This window comes from Rhinopithecus bieti, unplaced genomic scaffold (assembly GCF_001698545.2).
Source record: "Rhinopithecus bieti isolate Rb0 unplaced genomic scaffold, ASM169854v2 scaffold_14876, whole genome shotgun sequence".
In the NCBI taxonomy this organism is placed as follows: Eukaryota; Metazoa; Chordata; class Mammalia; order Primates; family Cercopithecidae; genus Rhinopithecus; species Rhinopithecus bieti.
This window is the reverse complement of record NW_016807955.1, coordinates 338,115-360,228: the sequence shown is the minus strand read 5'-3', so window position 1 is coordinate 360,228 and position 22,114 is coordinate 338,115. Positions and strand designations below refer to the sequence as shown.

The 22,114-nt window shown below is 37.6% G+C and overlaps 1 protein-coding gene across 1 annotated transcript in view; it reads left to right on the top strand.

Moving 5' to 3' along the window:
• The window catches only part of MIS18BP1 (MIS18 binding protein 1), a 49,723-nt gene extending 28,346 nt beyond the window's left edge, over positions 1-21,377 (top strand). The window contains 6 exon segments of the mRNA XM_017884193.1: positions 1,712-1,863; positions 2,688-2,781; positions 4,790-5,618; positions 13,980-14,152; positions 15,259-15,419; positions 20,977-21,377. Coding sequence (XP_017739682.1) covers positions 1,712-1,863; positions 2,688-2,781; positions 4,790-5,618; positions 13,980-14,152; positions 15,259-15,419; positions 20,977-21,129 — 1,562 coding nt within the window. The 3' untranslated portion in view covers positions 21,130-21,377.
• The last annotated feature ends 737 nt before the right edge of the window (positions 21,378-22,114 follow it).

Below are 22,114 nucleotides of genomic sequence, written 5' to 3'. Positions count from 1 at the left end.
TTTTTTTTTTTTTTTTGGAGACAGTGTCTTGCTCTGTCTCCCAGGCTGAAATACAGTGGTGCAATCATGGCTCACTGCAGCCTTGACCTCTTTGGTTCAAGTGATCCTCCCACCTCAGCCTCCAGAGTAGCTGGGACTCTCGGCATATAGTACTGCACTTGGTTTGTTTTTTATTTCTTGTAGAGATGGGGTTCTACTATGTTGCCCAGGCTGGTCTCCTACTCCTGGCCTCAAGCAGTCCTCCCACCTTGGCTTCCCGAAGTGCTGAGATTATAGACATGAACATAGCACCTGGTGTCAACATTTTTAAAGTGCTTTCCATGAACCTTGGTCTGTTAAGTTTTAGGAACTTAGAGATGAATAAGGCATGATTCCCACCCCTCCCACCCCCAGCGATCTTAGTTTAGGGGCAAATATTAATGTATTCTGTTAGGATTATATCATTTTTCTAGTGTGATTCATTAAATCTTTGTTTAATGAAACTGTTAGACACTATCTTCATATCACATAAGTTATTTTGAGTGGTAGTTGGTTGGGGCTGTTATTAATTTTATTATTATCATCACTGCACTTTGCGTGAAAAAAACAAAACCACAACTAACATTATATAGCTAACATTATGTAAAGGTACCAACCTGTGTTAATTTAAGATAATGTAATTTTATATATGTGTTTTAATGATTTGCCTAAAAAGTACTTCTGTATCATATTATTACTCTTAAAGCACTCTATCTCTGTTACTACACTTACCAGAGTATATGATAAATGACCTATCATAATAGAAGCCTCCTTCATTATATGGTAATATTTTCAGGAGCAAGGACTAATCAGTACACCTTTAAAGTATAGCTTCTAGAAGAATAACAAAATGTTTTATACTTTTATGAATCTGTTTTAACTTACCTAGAATTCCAGCTTAGTAACTGTTGAGCATATATTATATACTGTATACTTTAGTTTTGCTCAAAATTTTAATTACAGAAATTTAGTTATACATTGGAGTACACAAACTAGTTGAAACATTAACCTACATTAACTACATACATGAAGAAATAGAAGAGGAACAGTTATTAGCTTTCTATTTAGTTGATGTACAGTTAGGATGAACAGGAATTTTTATTTACAAAATGGATTAACCTTACTATTTTGTCTTTAGATGTGACTAAGAAGATCCAAAACAGATGGTCATGAATAATATGGCTGTCTAGGCTTTTTAAAATTTTTTTGAAGCAAAAAAAGTGATTTGAACAAAATATAGCCCTATACAGAGTGATTCTGTCCAAATAAAATTGCTTTATATCCTAGTCAAATTATAACAAATATTTATGACAGAGGGATTAGACAGATTATCATTATTATTTCTGAGACAGGGCGTTGCTCTGTCACCCAGGCTGGAGTACAGTGGCACAATCACGGCTCACTGCAGCTTCGACCTCCCTGGCCCAAGCGATCCTCCCACCTCAGGCTCCCAAGTATCTGGGATCATAGGCATGCGCCAACCTTTTATTTTTTGTAGAATCAGTATATCACTATTTTGTCTAGGCTAGTCTTGAACTCCTGGGCTCAAGCAGTCCTCTTCCCTTGGCCTCCCAGAGTGCTGGGATTACAGGCGTGAGCCACCACACCTAGCCTCAAAGTTAATTCTTCATGTAGAAAAGCAGCTTCCCTTTTATATAACCATTTATTGAAATCTCCATCTTTGTACTCATAGAACTGAAGAGTAATAAGCACAGTGAGTCGCCAGGAGCTACAGAATTAAACATGTGCCACAGTAATTGCCAAAATAAACCAACATTAAGGTTCCCAGATGACCAAATAAATAATACTATTCAAAATGGAGGAGGAGATGACTTGTCTAATCAGGTAAGGCTTTATTGTACACTGTATAGTACAAGCTGATATTTAGAGGGGTGATTTACTACTGAAAAGGTTTGCGACCATATCAGGGACATGAATTCTGTTTTTTTTTTTTTTTTCTTTTGAGATGGGGTCTCCCTCTGTTGCCCAGGCTGGAGTGCAGTGGCGTGATCTTGGCTTATCGCACCCTCCGCCTCCTGGGTTCAAGTGATTCTCCTGCCTCAACCTCCACCTCCAGGGTTCGAGTGATTCTCCTGCCTCAGCTTCCCGAGTAGCTGGGACTACAGGCGTGCGCCACCACGCCTGGGTAATTTTTGTATTTTTAGTAGAAACGGGATTTTACCATATTGGCCAACGTGGTCTCAAACTCCCGACCTTGTGATTCACCTACCTCAGCCTCCCAAAGTGCTGGGATTATAGGTGTGAGCCACCACGCCAGGCCATGAATTCTGTTTTTCAAGTATCAGCTTTTCATTAACTTGGGGACTGAATGTCTTGATGTTTATTTTCCCTGTCTCTCAATGAAAAAATGCAGGCAACAATAAAAGTTTTAGCTTTTAGAGTAAAGCTTAAATAAAGCATATTTTAAAAGCACTTGAAAACCACAAAGTATTAAATTAATATAGAAAATATGTAAGATAATGGATACCCAGATGTTGCTTGTAGCGCTCAAGGTCTGGCAAGTGGGTTTCTGACTGTGTCCACTAATGAAATTTGTGGAACTGTAAGTACCTAGAAATTTGTATGCTTGATGTATACTATGAAAATGCTTCAGATCATGTTTAGGTAGTAGTTTTAAAATAAAACCTAGGTATCTTTTTGTTTTGAAGGAATTAATTGGAAAAAAAGAATATAAAATGTCTTCAAAGAAACTAAAAATTGGTGAAAGAACAAATGAAAGGATAATAAAAGGTCAGAAGCAAGGTAATATCTTTAATGGTTGTTTTAATGGTAAGCAGAAAGCTACTATTTGAAATGTTTTTAATATGATAAAAGTGATCTTGTAAATTTCCTCATGTAAAATGGCAAATTATTTAATGGTTTTAAATGTTTGGTTTTGTTATTTTTACATAAGATGATTCTCATAATAAAATAGCCCTTTTAAAAACCACCTATACTTACAGGTTTGCCTTCTTTAATCTGGGTACTAAAATATTTGTTTAGATCACAAAATTATGTATCATTTAAAATACGCTGACAGGAATGTGTAAAGAGTGAATCCTTTTATGAATTTACTACAATAATTTAGTTTTAAGTGTGGATTTTCAGAGTGATTTAATTGGAATCCTGCATGCCATAATTTACAGCCTTTCCTCTAAACATTAGCAAGTTTACAGTTTCATGTTGAGCTAAATCCATTCGTTTTATAGCATTTTTTCTGTTTTATTTCCTCTTATAAGTGAAAAGAAGTGAAAGTGAAGAACATTTATTTGTTTGAAGAAGATAGGAAAGCAGTGCTGCTTTATACTTCCAAGTTTATACTTGGTTAAAGTATCCAAGATAGCTGGATATTTATTAAATAATTTATTAAAATTAACAAATACTCTGAATGGAAATATTGTTCAAAATTAGAATGTTGAAAATTTTCAAATTCCCAATTGTATATTTGAATTGGATTTATATGAGAAGTTAGAAGAAAATACTTTTCTCATAATTTGAAGATATATGATGCCAGTGGAAAATCTTGTAGACACTTTCTAAATTATTTTGATTAGTACCTTTTTCCATGGATTGTAATTTAGAGGCTTCTTTTCTCCCCAGCATTCAGTATTATCTATCAGTCTCATTTTGTCAGTCATCTTGTAAACAATAATATGTGGAGATTGTTGTAATATGTTTCTGTGACAATGGGATGATTTGCAGTTTGTATGTATTTCTAATTACAGTTCGATAGTTTCAGTTAATTTGACTTCTCATTACTTAGGTTTTGAATTGGTGAATTGTTGTCATTTTAATTTGCTTTCTTTAATGACAAGGTACAATATAAGATTCTCAGGTTGTTCTGTTTTGCTTGTTTTGTACTTCATGGTGTTTGGGGGGATTCATTTTGAGTGTGTTTCTATGACCACCATTGGCGATAAAAGTGGAACCATGCAGAGGAAGTTCCATGTCCTCCTAACTAGCAGAGCTCATATAATGTATACTTAGTAAGGTTTCAGTGACTTTACCGGTTTTCTTATATCTTCTGAATATTTTACCTCCAGGGCTTTGATTTAACAAGTATTTACTTATTGCCTACTGTATATGTGAAAGGCTCTGTACTAACTCCGGCAAAAAAAAAAAAAAAAAAATCAAACCATACACATAAAGTTCTAACTATTAATTATTTTTTCCAGTCTGATTGAAAGACAAGTGTGCAGTTATAATACATGTCTTCACTGTCAAACATGGCATTATTTTAAAGTATTCTGGAAACTTGAAGAAGAGCTTTCATTCAGTATAGGGAATGTGTACAAGTTTGTACCACTAGGTGGGTTAGAGAATAAAATCAAAGCAGGTAGTGATTTTGTTTATAGATGAAGGAAGAACATTTTCAAAGCAGAGTGGACAATTAATTAAAGTAGAGAACCAAGAAAATCTGAGAAATTGCAATTTTTGTGGTTCTGAACATGGAATATAGTGGAGATTTTGACAGCAGTGAGAGATTGGAACTATGTGGAAGGCCAGGCAAAGGAGCTTATTTATATATCTACTAAAAGACTGTGAGAAGTCACTGTCAGGTTTGTATCAACAATAGTATATGTTGACAGTTGAAGGGGCAGTGGTCTGAATAGACCTGGGCTTCAGAAAGATCAAAATGACAGGAGGTTATACAGTGTAGCTTGTATATAAAAATAGTGTCTTTTCTCTGTGAAAATATATATTCTGTGCTTATATTTGTTTATAACTAATTTGAGATTTTGGTCTTTGGTTTTGTCTTATGAAATTAAAGAGACAACTGAAGAATTGGATGTATCCATTGATATTCTAACCTCAAGGGAACAGTTTTTCTCAGATGAAGAAAGAAAATACATGGCCATCAATCAGAAGAAAGCTTATATTTTAGTAACACCACTTAAATCTAGAAAAGTGATAGAGCAAAGATGCATGAGGTATAATCTGTCCTCTGGCACCATTAAAGCAGTAACAGATTTTGTAATACCAGAGTGTCAAAAAGAAAGTCCCATCAGCAAGTCCACGGGGACTTTAGAAAATACATTTGAAGGTCATAAAAGTGAAAACAAGGAAGATTGTAATGAACGTGACTTACTTGCTGTCAACCAGAAAATAAAAATATGTAACCTTGAAAAGGAACAAATGCTCACCTCTGACTTTAAGAAAAATACCAGACTATTACCAAAATTGAAGAAAATAGAAAATCAGGTAGCTATGTCATTTTATAAGCATCAGTCCTCACCAGATTTGTCAAGTGAAGAAAGTGAAACAGAAAAGGAAATTAAAAGGAAAGCTGAAGTTAAGAAAACCAAAGCAGGAAACACCAAAGAAGCAGTAGTTCACCTGAGAAAGAGCACAAGAAACACAAGTAATATTCCAGTGATTTTGGAACCTGAAACTGAAGAAAGTGAATATGAATTTTATATCAAACAAAAGAAAGCTAGACCTTCCGTCAAAGAAACTCTTCAGAAGTCTGGTGTTAGGAAAGAGTTTCCGATTACTGAGGCAGTAGGATCTGATAAGACAAATAGGCATTCCTTAGAATGTTTACCTGTTTTAATTCAGGATAAGGAATGGAATGAGAAGGAGTTACAGAAACTTCATTGGTAAGTAGTGAGATTTCATTCTGAAATATCTACAGAGCAGCCACAAGACAGTTAAAGACATAAAAATAGCAATAAGGGGTTAACATGGAAGATGTCATCAAAAAAATTGGGAGAAATTACAATTTGTACAGGGAATGGAGATAGAATACAGATAACTTCTAGTGGTATTTTGTGGTCATCTCTAATATGAGGAAATTATGAGGAAAGCCTAAGTATGAGGAAAGTAAAAGTGACCTTCTTTTCATTCCCATGTAATATTTCAAGATAGCCAAATGGTACTCTCTCACGTAGCTTCGTATTTTAAGAAATTTGTTGTTTTATTTTGTTTTGTTTTGTTTTGAATCTTGCTGTGTCGCCCAGTCTGGAGTGCAGTGGCGCAATCTGGGTTACTACAACCTCTTCCTCCCGGGTTCAAGTGATTCTCCTGCCTCAGCCTTCTGAGTAGCTGGGACTACAGGCGCACGCCACCACGCCTGGCTAATTTTTACATTTTTAAAATGTTGGTCAGGCTGGTCTTGAACTCCTGACTTAATGATCCATCCACCTTGGCTTCCCAAAGTGCTGGGATTATAGGTATAAGCCACCATACCCAGCCTAACAAATGTTTTATAATTAACTTTATTGTTATAAAACCTTAAAGCTGAATTCAAATTTGTAGGTTACTTGATGTAGTCTTTTTCCTTTGTAGGGAATAAAATAGAGTTTCAAATTGATAATTTTTTTCCAAGGTTTTATACTTAGAACAGAAATTCAAGAAAAGCTCAGTTAAGAACCTGCTCTTTCATTCCTTCATTAAACACTTACTTATTTGGGTGCCTCCTATATGCTAGTTAGTTTGGAATGTTTGGAGATACAGAAATAAAATAGACAAGGTTATTTTCCTCAAGGAGCAATTTAGTAGGAAAGACAGATAATACAAAAGCCAGTAAATAAAAATAATTAATTGTGATACATTCTGTGAAGGAAACAAACGAAAGTGATCAGGAAAGCTCCCTTTTGGTTGATGCCACTTAAATGGAGAACAAAGGATGAAATGATGTCAACCATATAAAGAACTAGAGAAACAGCATTCCAGGAACAGAGACAACCTAAACACAAGTCCTAATGCTAGGAATATGTTGATATAGGAGGAACTAAAATAAGACTACTGTTATTAGAGCATAATCAGTTGTAGGGGAATGGCTTGAGGTGTGAGCAGAGAGAGGCTGTGACTATATTGGGCATAACCTTCTGGGTCATGATTAGGAGTTTTGTTTTTAGGTGTAATAAAAAGACATTTAAGGGTGGCATGATATAGTTTGAGAAGATGCCTTTGGGGAAGTAGACAAGGCATTAATTGTGGGGTTGTTGTAGTAGTCCATTGTGGTCTGCACTGATATGGGAACTGAAAAAATGGAGAAAATCGGATTAAATCTAGCAATATTTGTACAATATCAAATACAAATCCTATCAATTATGTGGCACCTGACCTAAATAACTTGGTAGATGGCAGTGTGGGAAATATTTGAGGAAAGAATAAGTTGAGATTGGGAATTGAGTTTCTTTTTGGACAGTTCTATGTGGATTGTCTGTTAAGAGGCAGGTTTCAGTGAGATCTAGGCTACAGTATAACTTCGGTAAGCATAGAGATGGTATTTGAATCCAGTAGATTGAAATGATGAGAAAACATAAGGAGATGGTGTGAAGAGAATAAGGGCATAGTCCTGAGCTCTGAGAAAAGTATTTAAAGGAGGAAGAGGAGTAGGCCAGTAAGGGGGAAGAACCCAGGACTAAGTCATATTGCAGAGACCAATAGTGAGAGTCTTTCAAAAGTGTGGAAGTGATTTGTTGTGCCTATTGCTGCTGATAAATCAGGTATGTTAAGAATTGGATATGGCTACATAGATTGAAGTTTCACTGGTCTAGTAGTATTGGAAACCAAATCATAGTTGAGTGGTTAAAAGTGAATGGAAGGGTAAAGAGACAGCCTAGGTGTAGACAACCCAAGAAATTCGGCAATGATGGGGAATAAGAAACCACAGAGATAATAGAAGAGAATGTGAAGATAAAGGAAGATGTTTGGTTGCTTACTTGCTTATTTGTTTGTAAGATGGCTGTTGCCAGAGTATGATGGTATGATGATGGAAGTGATCTAGTGAAAAGAAAGGAAGATGTGATTGATAAAGGCAAGAAGAACACAGAACTAGACCACATCTAGTGTTCTGCTGCCTTGTGTACTCCCCAAACTTAGAACAATTATTAATTCATTTCATATCTGCCTTTAGAAAGATTCTTCCTAGGGCATCTCTGTGAAACTGTACTCTTCCTTTTTAAATTTTCTAAGTATTCCTTCTCTGTCTTAATTTCGGGCAGAAAAGGCAATCTTCCTCTTACTTCCCAAAATTATTTTTCTTGTCTGCTTTCTTGCTGTAGTATCCCCCTCAGTGATCTTTTGTCCTCACAAAACTCTAACTTTCTTTTTTGTGCAATGATGAGTCCCCAGTCTGTATCTCTGGCCCTGAATTCTTATATTTAGATTTGTATTTCCCTTTGTCTGCTGGGCATTACTATATAAACCTCACCTATGGGTCTGACGTAATATGTCAAAAGCAAACTTATTTTCCCCTGCTTGCCTACTTTGCGAACATTTCTTTTTCTGGAAATGTAATTCTTTCCATCAACTACATTTAAACTCTTTGTCATTATTGATTTTTTTAAAAAATTCAATTAGTTGCCAAAAAGCTATTCCACGGAGTCATTCTATCTGCACCTTGTTTTCTTGACGCTACCCTTTTAGGTCTTTGATGCCTTTTGCCTGAACTATGGAAGTAGTCTTATTTGTAGTTTCTTCTTTTTGCCTCTGTAACGTTTTTTATACGTCTCCAGGTTATTCTTTATACATTGTTGTGGTTCTGATCAAAAACTTGCATTGCATTCTTACTAATCTTCAGATTGTATAAAGATTCTTCTGCCTTTCATTGAGAGCAATCCGTATTATAGTCTTGATTATCCTTTCCAGCTATATCCCTTATCATTTCCTTATAATAAAGCTTCTCAACCTTTGCTGTATATTCAGATCATCTCAGGAGATTTTACAATGCCTGAACTGTAGAGATTCCAGTTCCCAGTAAGGTGGAATAAGTACACTCCCCTCTATTTCTTCTCTGCAGCTATAAAACCTAGACAGAGGCTGGCGCGGTAGCTCACGCCTGTAATCCCAGCACTTTGGGAGGCTGAGGTGGGTGGATCACTTGAGGTCAGGAGTTCAAGATCAGCTGGGCCCACATGGTGAAATGCTGTCTCTACTAAAAATACAAAAATTAGCCGGGCATGGGGTGCGTGCCTGTAATCCCAGCTACTCCAGAGGCTGAGGCAGGAGAATCTCTTGAACCCAGGAGGCAGAGGTTGCAGTGAGCCGAGATTGTGCCATTGCACTCCAGCCTGGGCAACAAGAGCGAAACTCCATCTCAAAAAAAAAAAAAAAAAAAAAACCCTAGAACAGAATGTATGGAGCAGCTTTTTGTTGACTTAGAAGAGTAAATAATAGCAGGTCAATTGTAGATTGGAATTTTAAGTACCACCAAATTAGCAGTGAGTTTCTAGTATTTTGTTTGGTGCCCCACAAGTGAGACTCGAGGATACTAGAAACCTAGAAGTGGGCATTGAAGTGTAACAAGGAGGGCTTAAAGAGGAGCTCTCCAGTTCTGGGTTGAGGAGCAGAAAGGGGGACTTCTGATACTCAGAAACAGTGGAGGAAATCCCCAGTTTTTTTTGTTTTTTGTTTTTTTTGTTTTTGACTTATTCTCTTAACTCCATGCAATCCTGCTACAATCACAGCATCAGCTGGGGCTGAGATATATCTAAAACTCTGAGAGATGAGAACCTCCTCTACAATTAGGAATGGTTGTCTCAAAATAGTGGGGCAAGGACCTGTTGCTTCTGTTCTCTTTCTGCTGTCTGTTGCTTGGTACTGGACAAAAATTCAGTTGTGTGAAGCATATAGCAGAGCAGAGTAATGAAGCCCAAGCTTTCTGGCCAGAGAACTGACAAGGAAAACTCCAGGGAACTGGAAATCACGGAGAGAAAGGAACTAGGAAAAGCAACCCCATAAAGTTGTTTATGAACTTCTATGCCACCCAGGAGTTGTACATATGTGGACATGGTCCTAAAGAGCATATAAAAGACTGAGAACTGAACTAAGCAGTAGACCGCACGCAGTTTCTAGGCTAGCTACTCAGTGTCCCACACACTAGGATAGATCCTAGCAGCACTGCAGAGCTTTGAAAAAGGAAACTGACATTGAAACAACAATGATAGTAGACTCAACATATAGCTTGGGATACAACCAGGTTGATGATCTGCTAAAATAAAAATAGTAACATTTCACTTGAAGCAGTAAAATATTGATTCTAAGTAGACTGTTGAAGTTAAGTATATTTAATGTCATGCCTAGAGCAACTTCTAAAAAAAACTATACAAAGAAATAAATTCAAACATAAATTAAAATACCAGAAAATCAGATAGCCCAAAAGAAGGCAAGGAAGAAGAGAAATGGAGGATTTTTTTTACATAGAACAAGCAGAAAACAAATAATAAAATAATTGACCTAAATCCAACATAATTAAATTACATGGTCTAAACATACCAATTAAAAGACAGATTGTCAGAATGAATTTAAAAACATGATCTAACTATATGCTGTATACAAGAAACTCACTTTAAATATAATGATATAGGTAGTTTAAAGGATAGAAAAATACTATCTTAAACACAAACCAAAGCTTGAGTGGTTGTATTAATATCTGTCAAAATAGACTTTAGTAGGAAGAAAATAACCAGGAATAAAGAAAGACATTACAAATGATAGAAGGGTCAGTCAACAGGAAGGCATAAAATTCCTAAGTGTTTATGCACCTGACAATAAAACCTCAAAATACATGAATTAAAAACTGACAAAGCAGCAGACTAAACTGCAAGGATAGTTAAATCCACAATTGTAGGAAACCACCCTGCTCTTCTCTTGGTATTCGATATAACTGACAGAAAATTAGCAAGTATAGAGAACTGAATAACACCATCAGTCATTTGTATCTGATTCACACTTACAGAACATTCCACCCAATAATAAGAAAAAGAATAGGTTATTTCCAAGGATAGGTTGATCATTCATCAAGATAGAACATATACCAGATCATAAAACATCTTAACAGATTTAAAATTGCTGAAATCATACAAAGCATGTTATCTGATGATAATTGAATTAAACTACAAATCAATAAAAGGAAAATTTCCAAGTGGTTTAAAATTAAATAACTTACATTTAAATAATCTGTGGGTCAAAGAAGAAGACTCAGTAGAAAATATTCTCTTTTTTTATTTTTTTCTTTTTGGAGACGGAGTCTCACTCTGTCACCCAGGCTGGAGTGCAGTGATGCATCTCAGCTCACTGCAACCTCCGCCTCCTGGGTTTAAGCAACTCTCCTGCCTCAGCCTCCCAAGTAGCTGGGATTACAGGCGTGCGCCACTATATCCAGCTAATTTTTGTATTTTTAGTGGAGGTGAGGTTTCACCATGTTGGCCACGCTGGTCTTGAACACCTGACCTCAAGTGATTCACCCACCTTGGCCTCCCAAAATGCTAGGATTACAGGTGTGAGCCACAAGCCCGGCCAGATATTCTTAATTGAACAAAAATGAAAATATATTAAAATTTGCAGGATGGGCCTAGGAGTTCATAAACAACTTTTTTTTTTTTTTTTTTTTGAGACGGAGTCTCGCTCTGTTGCCCAGGCTGGAGTGCAGTGGCCGGATCTCAGCTCACTGCAGGCTCCGCCTCCCGGGTTTACGCCATTCTCCAGCCTCAGCCTCCCAAGTAGCTGGGACTACAGACGCCCGCCACCTCTTCCAGCTAGTTTTTTGTATTTTTTAGTAGAGACGGGGTTTCACCGTGTTAGCCAGGATGGTCTCGATCTCCTGACCTCGTGATCCACCCGTCTCAGCCTCCCAAAGTGCTGGGATTACAGGCTTGAGCCACCGCGCCCGGCCCATAAACAACTTTAAAGGGTGCTATGCCAAGTTCCTCCCTCTCCCTGATTTCTGTCATACTTTCTACATAAACAAATTATGGTGCATTCTTTCAGTGGACTACTAAGCAGTAAAAAGGAAGAACTATTGATACATACAACAACCTGGTTGAATTTCAAAGGCATATTGAGTGAAGGAAGCCAACTCAAAGGCTTATATACTATATGATTCCATTTATATGACATTCTGGAAAAGTGTGCTACACACTTTTAAATGACCAGATTTCACAAGAACTCATTATCAGAAGAATGGTACCAAGAGGGATGGTGCTAAATCATTTATGAGGAATCTACCTCCATTAACCAGTCACCTCCCCCTAGGCCCCACTTCCAATACTGGGGATACATTTCAATATGAGTCTTGGGTAGGGGCACGTATTTAAACTATATCAATAAATAAGAATTATTTAAGCCAAGGATTCAAGACAAATGGACCTTAGAATAGCATACACAAACGTAGAAAGAAAGAGGGCATATTTAGAAATACTGAAAGAATGGGTGTGGTGTTTGTGCCTGTAGTGCCAACCACTAAGGAGGCGGAGTCAGGGGGATCGCCTGAGCCCAGAAGTTGGAGGCCACATTGAGCTATGATAATGCCTGGCACTCCTGTGTGGGCAACAGATTGAGACCCTGTCTCTTTAAAAAAAAAAAAAAAGAAAAATAAAAAAGGGCAGAATGACTGGAATACTGAAAGTTGACCAAAGAGCAGTACAAGATGAGACTAGAGAGTTGGGCAAGGAACAATACAGCATTACACTAAGGATTTGGGGTTTTATGCTAATAATGAAACAAGTTTTAAACATGGTGTGATATGTTTAAGTGTGTCTTTTTAAATTATCTGGAATAGTCTAGAGGAGATGTGTTAAGTACTAGTTTCTTATTAAATACATTATTATTTGTGTTATATAAAATAGTTCTTTTAGACAGTCGTAGACTTAGAAATTAGCCACACACACAAATAGAGAAGCTTGAGTTCCCAAGTCCTTCTAGTTTTTCACTTTAGAACACCTGTGGAATGATTAATTATGTAAAATAATTCATTAACAAGTATTTAATGCTCATAAGTATTCTTTTCTGCATGGAATAGTATGCTGTGGTCAACTGGTAGCTGTTTACAAGAGCTGATTGTTAAATTTTGGGGAATTTTAAAAATTGAGTGTTAAAGTCCTTAAAAATTAAATTATATAAACTTATAATTATTTAAAACAAAGATAATGCTCAAAACTCATTACTTCTTAATTATTTTACATTTTATTATATATGCTCTTGAGACTCTTCACCTCTGTTGTATGGTGGAAATACTATATAATTGTGTGCTATCACACGTGTTTTATCAACTCCACAGTCAGTGACATGTTGGTAGCTTGACATCAACCCCAATGGGAATATTTACCCTTTGAAAATCATCAGACTTTATAAATCAGGGCTGTTTAACCCCAGAGAGCTGATTAAAACTTTTCCCGCATACTGCTGCATGAAACCTATATCTATTAATTGGAATCCAGGTAGAAATAAAAATATTTTGCCAAAGAAACAGATTAAAAATAAAGACTTGGTATAGTTGAAATAACATTGTTAATATCACTTTTACGCTAATTGATGAGTTACATAGATGTTTTCTGACTAAATTGTCAATCTCACCACAATGCATAAAATCTTTATGGGGAGAGTGGGGGTGGTAACTTGTATACCAGGTTCTAAATCATTTACAAAGGAACTTGTAGAATGTAACTCAAATGTTAAATTAGGGACTTCCTTATAGTTTTCTCTATTTCAATTTTCATTTTCCTTAATTAAGAGAGCATATATCTAAAATGCTGAGTTCTACAAAGTATAGTAGAATGAAAGCAAGCATAACACTTTTTAATAGCTTATAACCTAGACTATATAAGAGAACTAAGAGCTTATTGTCCAATATACTTAGCACCAGTAAGATTTAAGGTAACAGTGTAGAAAATTTGGTCATGCCAGAGTCTCCTAAAAAACCGTATCATCGATTAGTTGGACTTAGAAAAAAAAAATGTTGAAAGGCTGAGGGTCATTTTTCAGGCTTAATAAAACACATCAAAATAGTTAGAAGACATCTACTAGATAGGTAAAATTACATCTTCATATTTTAAGCACTAGAGTAAGTTATTGAGGGGAGGGAATAATATCTTTCTTAATTGTTATCCAGAATGATTTCGATAAAACCAATTCCTTCATCTCAGTAAATCTCATCAATTCAGTGGTATGCTTTTAAGCGGTTATTGTCATTGGTTTGAATTTCTTATTCTTTAATTGGTTTTGATCTTCCATAGTGCTTTTGCATCTCTTCCAAAGCACAAACCTGGTTTCTGGTCAGATGTAGCTGCAGCTGTAGGTTCTCGATCTGCTGAAGAATGCCAGAGGAAATACATGGAAAATCCCAGAGGAAAAGGATCCCAGAAACATGTCACTAAGAAAAAGCCAGCCAATTCCAAAGGCCAAAATGGTAAACTTCATAGTAAATAGTTTTTTTCGTAGTACTCAGTGTTGATTTCTGATCACTGAAATCAGATATATTTTATATTTATCCATGAATATTAATAGGTATTTTCTTAAAATATTAAAGCTAGAAAGAATTTCAGAAATCATCTGTTTAATTTTTAAGTCTGACCTAGGTCTCTACTTCCATCAGTAGTAGTTTAGTAGCCTTGTGCTTTGAGTTTTAGGAATTCTGCAGTTAGATCCAGAGATTTCAATATCTGAATTATTGTTCTGAGGGTTTAATTAAAAGGCACTTGGGTCAGATCCCCAAGTAATTTATGAGAAAGCTCAGAAAATATTCAGTTTTCATAGTCCCATGATTACATACTCCTGTTCATGAGTACTAGTAAAAGGTTGATTATGCCAGAGAATTTCTGTAATAAGCATTAGTGAGAACCCGGTACCCCGTCATAATTCAATAAGGTTTATATATTTTAGCAAAATCAATAAATTAGGCATTCAGCAAGAGGCAATGTAGAGGCAATCATTCTTGCAGTGTAAAGATCTTTTTGGCCAGGCATGGTGGCTCATGCGTGTAATCTCAGCACTTTGGGAGGCCGAGGTGGACCGATTACTTGAGCTTACAAGTTCAAGACCAGCCTGGGTAACATGGCAAAACCCCATCTCTAGAAAAAAAAAAAGATCTTTTTAACCTCACCCTGCCTAATCTTAGCTTCTTCATGAGTATCCTATGGGCTAATCATATTGCACAAATCCCAGATCCCAGTGTAGAAATAATCATTTGTTCTATAGGAGACTTGTAAAATAAAAGCTAAGTTTTCATTCTCTTTTTCCTTTCTTTATCTATATCTACATTTTTTAGAGAGATGGGGTCTTACTGTATTGCCCAGGCAGGTCTTGAACTCCTGGGCTCAAGCATTCCTCCTGCCTTGGCCTCCCGAAGTACTGGGGTTACAGGGATGAGCCACTGAGCCTGGCCAAGGCTGAGTTTTTTTTTTTTTTTTTTTTTAACATGAATGCACAATTTAGATTTTGCAAAGGCTGTTAACTTTATAGAGCAGTTACTATAAATAACCAAATCCTTATCAAAATGGTTTGCTGACTCTTCAGGCAAGCGAGGTGATGCTGATCAGAAACAAACTATTAAGATAACTGCCAAAGTGGGAACTCTTAAAAGGAAGCAACAGATGAGGGAATTTCTGGAACAGTTGCCAAAAGATGACCATGATGATTTTTTCAGTACAACACCTTTACAGCATCAAAGAATACTGGTAAGAGGCACAAAATCATTGTTTTCCTTATCTGTATTGACTTTTGTATCTTTCATTTTTATGTATGGTAGTGTTCATCACTAATATTTAGGCGAAGGATCAGTAGCCTCCCTAGACATGATCGTAGTCTTATGGCAAACAATGTGCTGATATATGCCATTCTTACTAGTTTCTAGAGTCTGCACTTCAGTCGGTTCAAAGGTAATGTTTGTAGAACCAAACAGTAAACTTAGAATTAGGCGAAACATATATAAAGTTTAATATACTACCAAGCAAACTTTTTTTTAAAGGTGATAAAAGATACTGTGTAGTAATTGAAAGTAGGGATTAAATGATAGTAGCACAGTATTAAAAGATTTGAATGTATGAAAGAATTTTTGTCATATGAAGAGTAGAATAACTAAAAATTTCAGTGATTGGAGTAAAATATTCACAGCAAATAAAACCAAGCTAGTATCTGTAATATGAACAAGTCATTCAGATGTTACTGGAATAACAGAAAGTACCAAGATCACAGGAAAAGTGTGAAAAAGAAGAAATTCAAAAGGCTGAATAAACACTTGGGGAAGTGGTCATTTTAGTTAATAATTCAAGAAAGTAAAGTAAATTATATATGTATACTTTCTAAATTACAGAATCTTAAAAAAAAGTAAGTTAAAATATCCACTGCTAACAGAAGCAGTGGTGATACTGATACAGTCATACATCAGTGGGCATACAAATTGAATCGTACCTTTTAGTAAGAAAGCATTATAGCAATATATTATAAAAGCCATAAAGATTTATTCTATTCTTTTTTTTTTTTTTGAGACAGAGTCTCGCTCTGCTGCCCAGGCTGGAGTGCTGTGGCCGGATCTCAGCTCACTGCAAGCTCCGCCTCCGGGGTTCACGCCATTCTTCTGCCTCAGCCTCCCGAGTAGCTGGGACTACAGGCGACCGCCACCTCGCCCAGCTAATTTTTTTGTATTTTTTAGTAGAGATGGGGTTTCACCGTGTTAGCCAGGATGGTCTCGATCTCCTGATCTCGTGATCCGCCCGTCTCGGCCTCCCAAAGTGCTGGGATTACAGGCTTGAGCCACCGTGCCCGGCAAGATTTATTCTATTCTTGAGAGTTTATCCTAAGAAATCCAAAAGCCCAAAATCTTTGCAAGATATTTATTGCAGTTTTATCTTTATAGCAAAAAACTGGAAACAATCTGGATATCCAGTAAAGATGTTTTTCATAAACACAGTGAAATACAATACAGATATTAAATGCACATTTAAGACTTTCTAGAATCTAAATATAAATGTTAAGAATATTAAGATTAGCCGGGCGTGGTGACTTATGCCTGTAATGCCAGCACTTTGGGAGGCCGAGACGAGTGGATCATGAGGTCAGGAGATCAAGACCATTCTGGCCAACATGGTGAAACCCTGTCTCTACTAAAAATACAAAAATTAGACGGGCGTGGTGGCACGTGCCTATAATCCCAGCTACTTGGGAGGCTGAGGCAGGAGAATTGCTTGAACCCCCTAGACAAAGGTTGCAGCCACGCACTGCAGCCTGGAGACAGAGCAAGACTCCGTCTCAAAGAAAAAAAAAAAAAAAGATTATTAAGATTAAAGTAATGCAGAAATGTGTAGATAATAGACAACTGGACTATTGAGTATAAGAATTCAAACAGTGAGCTAGACATAAGCGTAATTTTTTCATCTACCAATTTCTTGTCATTAAATCATCTTCAATTTAAAAAGGCTACACAATGCTTTACAAAGTTTAGTAGCATTAGCTGGGCCCCCTTTTTGCTTACACTGGTTATAGAGGGAAGTCTTAAGAGAGCCACCAGACGCCCTGACAATGTTTTCTTCAAAACACTGTGGTCCACTAGGGGTTGTACCCTTTATTTTATCCCACCATCATTTCAGGTTCTATATGTGTGTATTTTAGCCTAAATGCAATAGTAGCATCATAAAGAACAGAACTGCCAGGCATGGTGGCTCACGCCTGTAATCCCAGCACTTTGGGAGGCCAAGGTGGGCAGATCACCTGAGATCAGGAGTTCAAGACCAGTCTGGCCAACATGGTGAAACCCCATCTCTACTAAAAATACAAAAATTAGCTGGTGTGGTGGTGGGCATCTGTAGTCCCAGCTACTCAGGATGCTGAGGCGAGATAACTGCTTGAACCCAGGAGTGGGAAGTTGCAGTGAGCCGAGATGGCACCATTGCACTCCATCCTGGGCAACAAGAACGAAACTCCATCTCACAAAAATAGAAATGTAAAGAACAGAACTGAAGTAGAAATAGACAGCAACAAATTATCTCATTTTCTGTGACATAGTTAACACTGCTTGAGTTCCTACTGAGGGCTAAGCATAATATTAAGTGAATTAGAGTTTTGTTCTGTTGATAAGAAAGGTCAGATTTGTTTGCATATTGTCTTTGGCTGCTTTCATGTTACAGTGCAGAGTTGAGTAGTTAGAACAGAGACTGGACCACAAAACCTAAAATATTCACTATCTCATTCTTTACAGAAAACATTTGCTGACCTCTGGTCTACATAACCTTTAGAAATAGGTGTTATTATCTCTGTTTTACACAAGAGAAATTAAGTCTTTTAAAGGCTAAGGCTCTGTCCTTGTCCTTGTTCCTTGACCTTAAAATTTCTAGCAGACACAGCCTGAACCTGTGCCACCAGCAGACCACCATCATCCTTGTTTATCTTCTGTCAGGGAGAGCCTCAGCACCTTAGACCTATATAGTGTAGGATGAATCCCTTCTGTTACTGGCAGCGAATCCATACGGGTCTGCAGAAACCACAGTTCTTACCTCCTCAGAAGAAAGAATTCTGGCCAGGTGTGGTGGCTTATGCCTATAGTCCCAGCACTTTGGGAGGACGAGGTAGGAGGATCCCTTGAGCCCAGGAGCTTAAGACCAGCCTGGGCAATATAGGGAGACTCCGTCTCCATTTTTTTTTTAATTTTAATAATAATTATAAAAATTTTTTAAACAGAGAATTTGACCAAGGAAACATAAGGCAGAAGGAGAAACCAAGGCAAGTTTTAGTGCAGGAATGAAAGTTTATTTAAAAACTTTAAAGCAGGAACCAAAGGAAGGAAAGTACTCTCAGAAGAGGGCCAAGCCAGTGACTTGAAGCATGGTTTAACTTTGTGACTTGGGGTTTTATAAGTTGGCATGCTTCTGGGGGTCGTGTGTTCCTTCTCTCCTGATTCTGACTTTGGGGTAGGCTGTCTGCATGCTCAGTGGTGTGCTAGCACTTGGGAGGGGAGCAAGTTACAGTGTGTTTACTGGATTTGCACACAGGCTCACTTGAGGCTTTCTTCCCTTACCAGTCGAATGTCTGTAGGACGTCATATACCAGTTAAACTCCTCCATTTTGCCTCTTAATGCACATGCTTGAGCCCACTCGCCCAACTTCTGAGATCTTATCAGGAAGCTGCTCATCACCAATTTTAGGTGTTTCTGTTTATTGAGAGATTGCCTTTCCCTGGTGCTGGCTGTGATTAATTATTATTTTAGAGACACAGTTAACAACCACCTGACCATCATAGGATGGTTGCCTAACAACATTCCTGGTAGGGGATGGGGAGGCCCGCTCATTCCCTGCTTATCCCTGACTAGCTGCCTGCTGTAACATTCCCACTTCCACAAGTCACCAGTCAAGGTTAGCTGTTTCCAGCTGGAGGAAGCTAATGGTGTTTATGGCCCAGGGGAGGTTAGGCTTGTTTCCAACCCAGAGCTGTTTCAAGCCCAGGGGAGGTTAGGCTTGATGGCTTGTTTCCAACGTAGTCAGTGGGATGGAGCTGGGAGGAATAGAAAAGATGGAGGGAGAGAGAGAGATTAGGGCCCATATACACATTAAGGTTATACACCTACATGTGCAAACAAATGGTGCACTGCCTCCAAACAAATCCCCAGTTAAGAGGACTGGGTAGAGTTCCAAACTCCTTGCCTCACTTTCAAACGGCCCCCACCAGGGGACTGAGTCCAGTGTGAGCAAAGCCTGAGGGTGCCACAAATACAAATGCGTAAAAATGGCCAAATGGTGATACCAACAGCTAAGTCTAAACAGAGCAGAGACCCAGCAACACCCTGCAAGAGTCAGAGGGAGGCTGGGTGCACATCAGCAGCTCGCCTGGTTCGAACGTTTGTCGACTTCTTCAAAATGGCACAGTCTCTTTGTATCAGTGAAGCTTTGGAAGCAGCAGATGCTGTGACAGAAAGCGAAAAGGAGGTTCCACAAGACAAAGGCACATTGGCAGCTGCTGGAAGCTCCCCTAATATTCTTTCTACGGGGTCAGCTAGCCACGAGCAGCTGGCACTCACAGGTGGCCCCATCGCCCCATCCAACAGAGTATCAGATAGGTGGGTCTGGAGCCTCCTGTGCATACACAGGGCTCCCTGTATGGGCCACCAAAAATTGTAACCAGCATAGTAGTCCAACTACTCGCCACTTATGAAAAGAAGACAATATAACAAGAGCAAGGTGTGACAGAGTTTTATTATCTGTGCCAGCAAAGGGAAGTGTGGGTGAAATTCCAAAAATTCCAGTCTTCAATTTGTGGAGTGAACATAGGAGTTTTTAAAGAGAGAATGGTTTGGAATGCAAGAGAGGAGGGGTTAGGAGGTGTCAGGTGGCTCAGTGTGCTTCAACAGCTTATCTTGAAATATTATTCCATTTGGTGAAGGGACCAGAACCATCCTGGGCCCAACCAGGTTACAAATTAATTGTAGTAAATCTTGCAGTAAATTTCTAGATGGGAGTGAGTTTTGGCCTTGACTGGGGAGAGAATTATGGAAGTATTCAGTTTGTGCCAGGATCCAACCCCTGAAGCTTCTAAGGAAATACATGACCAGATAAACGAGCATGGTGTGCACTTAAAAAGTGTCTAGGTAAATACATGTGCATAAGGCATGGCAGCATAGAATGGGTAAAGAAAGGGAATGGAGGTTCACATTTTGAGGCTGTATTTCAAGATGAATGGAAACACATATGCAGTTTATCTCAAAGTTGTATCTTAAAATTGGGGAGAAAGGAAGAAAAAAGTTTTAAAACCTGGTTTGAAGCCACACTACTCGGTTACAGGCTGAATAAAGAGGGTGACAAATACAGTTTCTCAGAAACATTTAATAGAGACTTTTGAGCAGAAGCCATCTCTTGGGTGGCCACAAGATGGTGGATTTATGCACTGTTATCACCCCAGACCCAGGGTTTATATACCATAGGGAATTTGCCTAAGGGCCGGATTTATGGTAAGTATGTGTTTAAGATAACACCAAGGTTGTTTTGACCTAAGGACAAAATTTCTGGTAAGTACATGGAAGTAGAAATCTTAGGGGCATTTCCAGAACGGGTTTAATCAGAGGTCAGCATGGTGAATTAGCATCTAAAATGGAGTTCCTCTAGCCTCTACTCCTCTACCTACTACTGTTTTTAATTATCTAACTTGAAAAGTTATAAGGAGAACCAACTTATCAGTCCTCCAAAAACTATTTTGTGATGAGAAAATACATTTTATGAGGTGCCTGCTGATAATAAATACTTGTTTTCTAGTTGCCAAGTTTCCAGGACAGTGAAGATGATGATGATATTCTGCCAAATATGGACAAAAATCCAACAACTCCATCATCAGTTATCTTTCCATTGGTAAAAACTCCTCAATGTCAGCATGTCAGTCCTGGCATGCTAGCTTCTATAAATAGGTAAATATTCATGCATATGATATTTTAATTCTCTGCATCAGAGCAGTGAGGAACATTTAAACATTTCATGAGGACCACAGATGCCAGTAATGGGAAGAGTCATTTAAAAAATCAAGAATATATAGTTTCTAGAAGTTAAGGATGGACAATTTTATCAAGTCAGGGTTCTATTCAATAAATAGCATTGTGATATAATCCACATTTACTTCTGGATCAATTCAAAATGGATCAAGGTTTTACTTGTAAAAAACTAAAAAAAAAAAAAACTAAAGAAACCTTGGAGAATTATTTTATAATACCAGATTAGTGATGGTCTTTCTAACTATAATATAAAACCTACAAGCCATTAATGAAAAGATGAATAAAGTCAACTGTATAAAAATGTTTAACAAATTTTACTTGGTACCAACCACTACAAACAAAAGACAACCTGAGAAAAGAATATATGCAGCTTGTCACAGGCAAAAGGCTAATTTCTGTAATATATACAGCATTCCTACAAATTAACAAGGAATTCATTGTTAATTTTCGTGCATTGCTAGTGAGAAGGTAAATTAGTGCGATCTTTGCAGCAACAGTTTGTAAGTATCAAAATTATAAATGCACATACCCTTTGACTTAGGAAGTTTACTTATAGAATTGTGAATGTACAGCTTATTCATGGTAGCATTGTTTAAATTGCAGTACCTCAAAAATCTATCAGTAGGGACTAATTAAATTAATCCTTGTCCATTATGTAGTCATAGAAATTAATGAAGAGCCAGGCACAGTGGCTGAAGCCTGTAATCCCAGCACTTTGGGAGGCTGAGGTGGGAGGATCACTTGAGCCCAGGAGTTCAAGACCAGCATGGGCAACATAGGAAGACCCCATTTCTACCAAAAAAAAAAAAAAAGTTAGCAGGATGCAGTGGGGAAAGCCTGTGGTCCCAGCTACTAGGGAGGCTGATGTAGAAGGATTGCTTGAGTCCCAGAGGTCTAGGCTGCAGTGA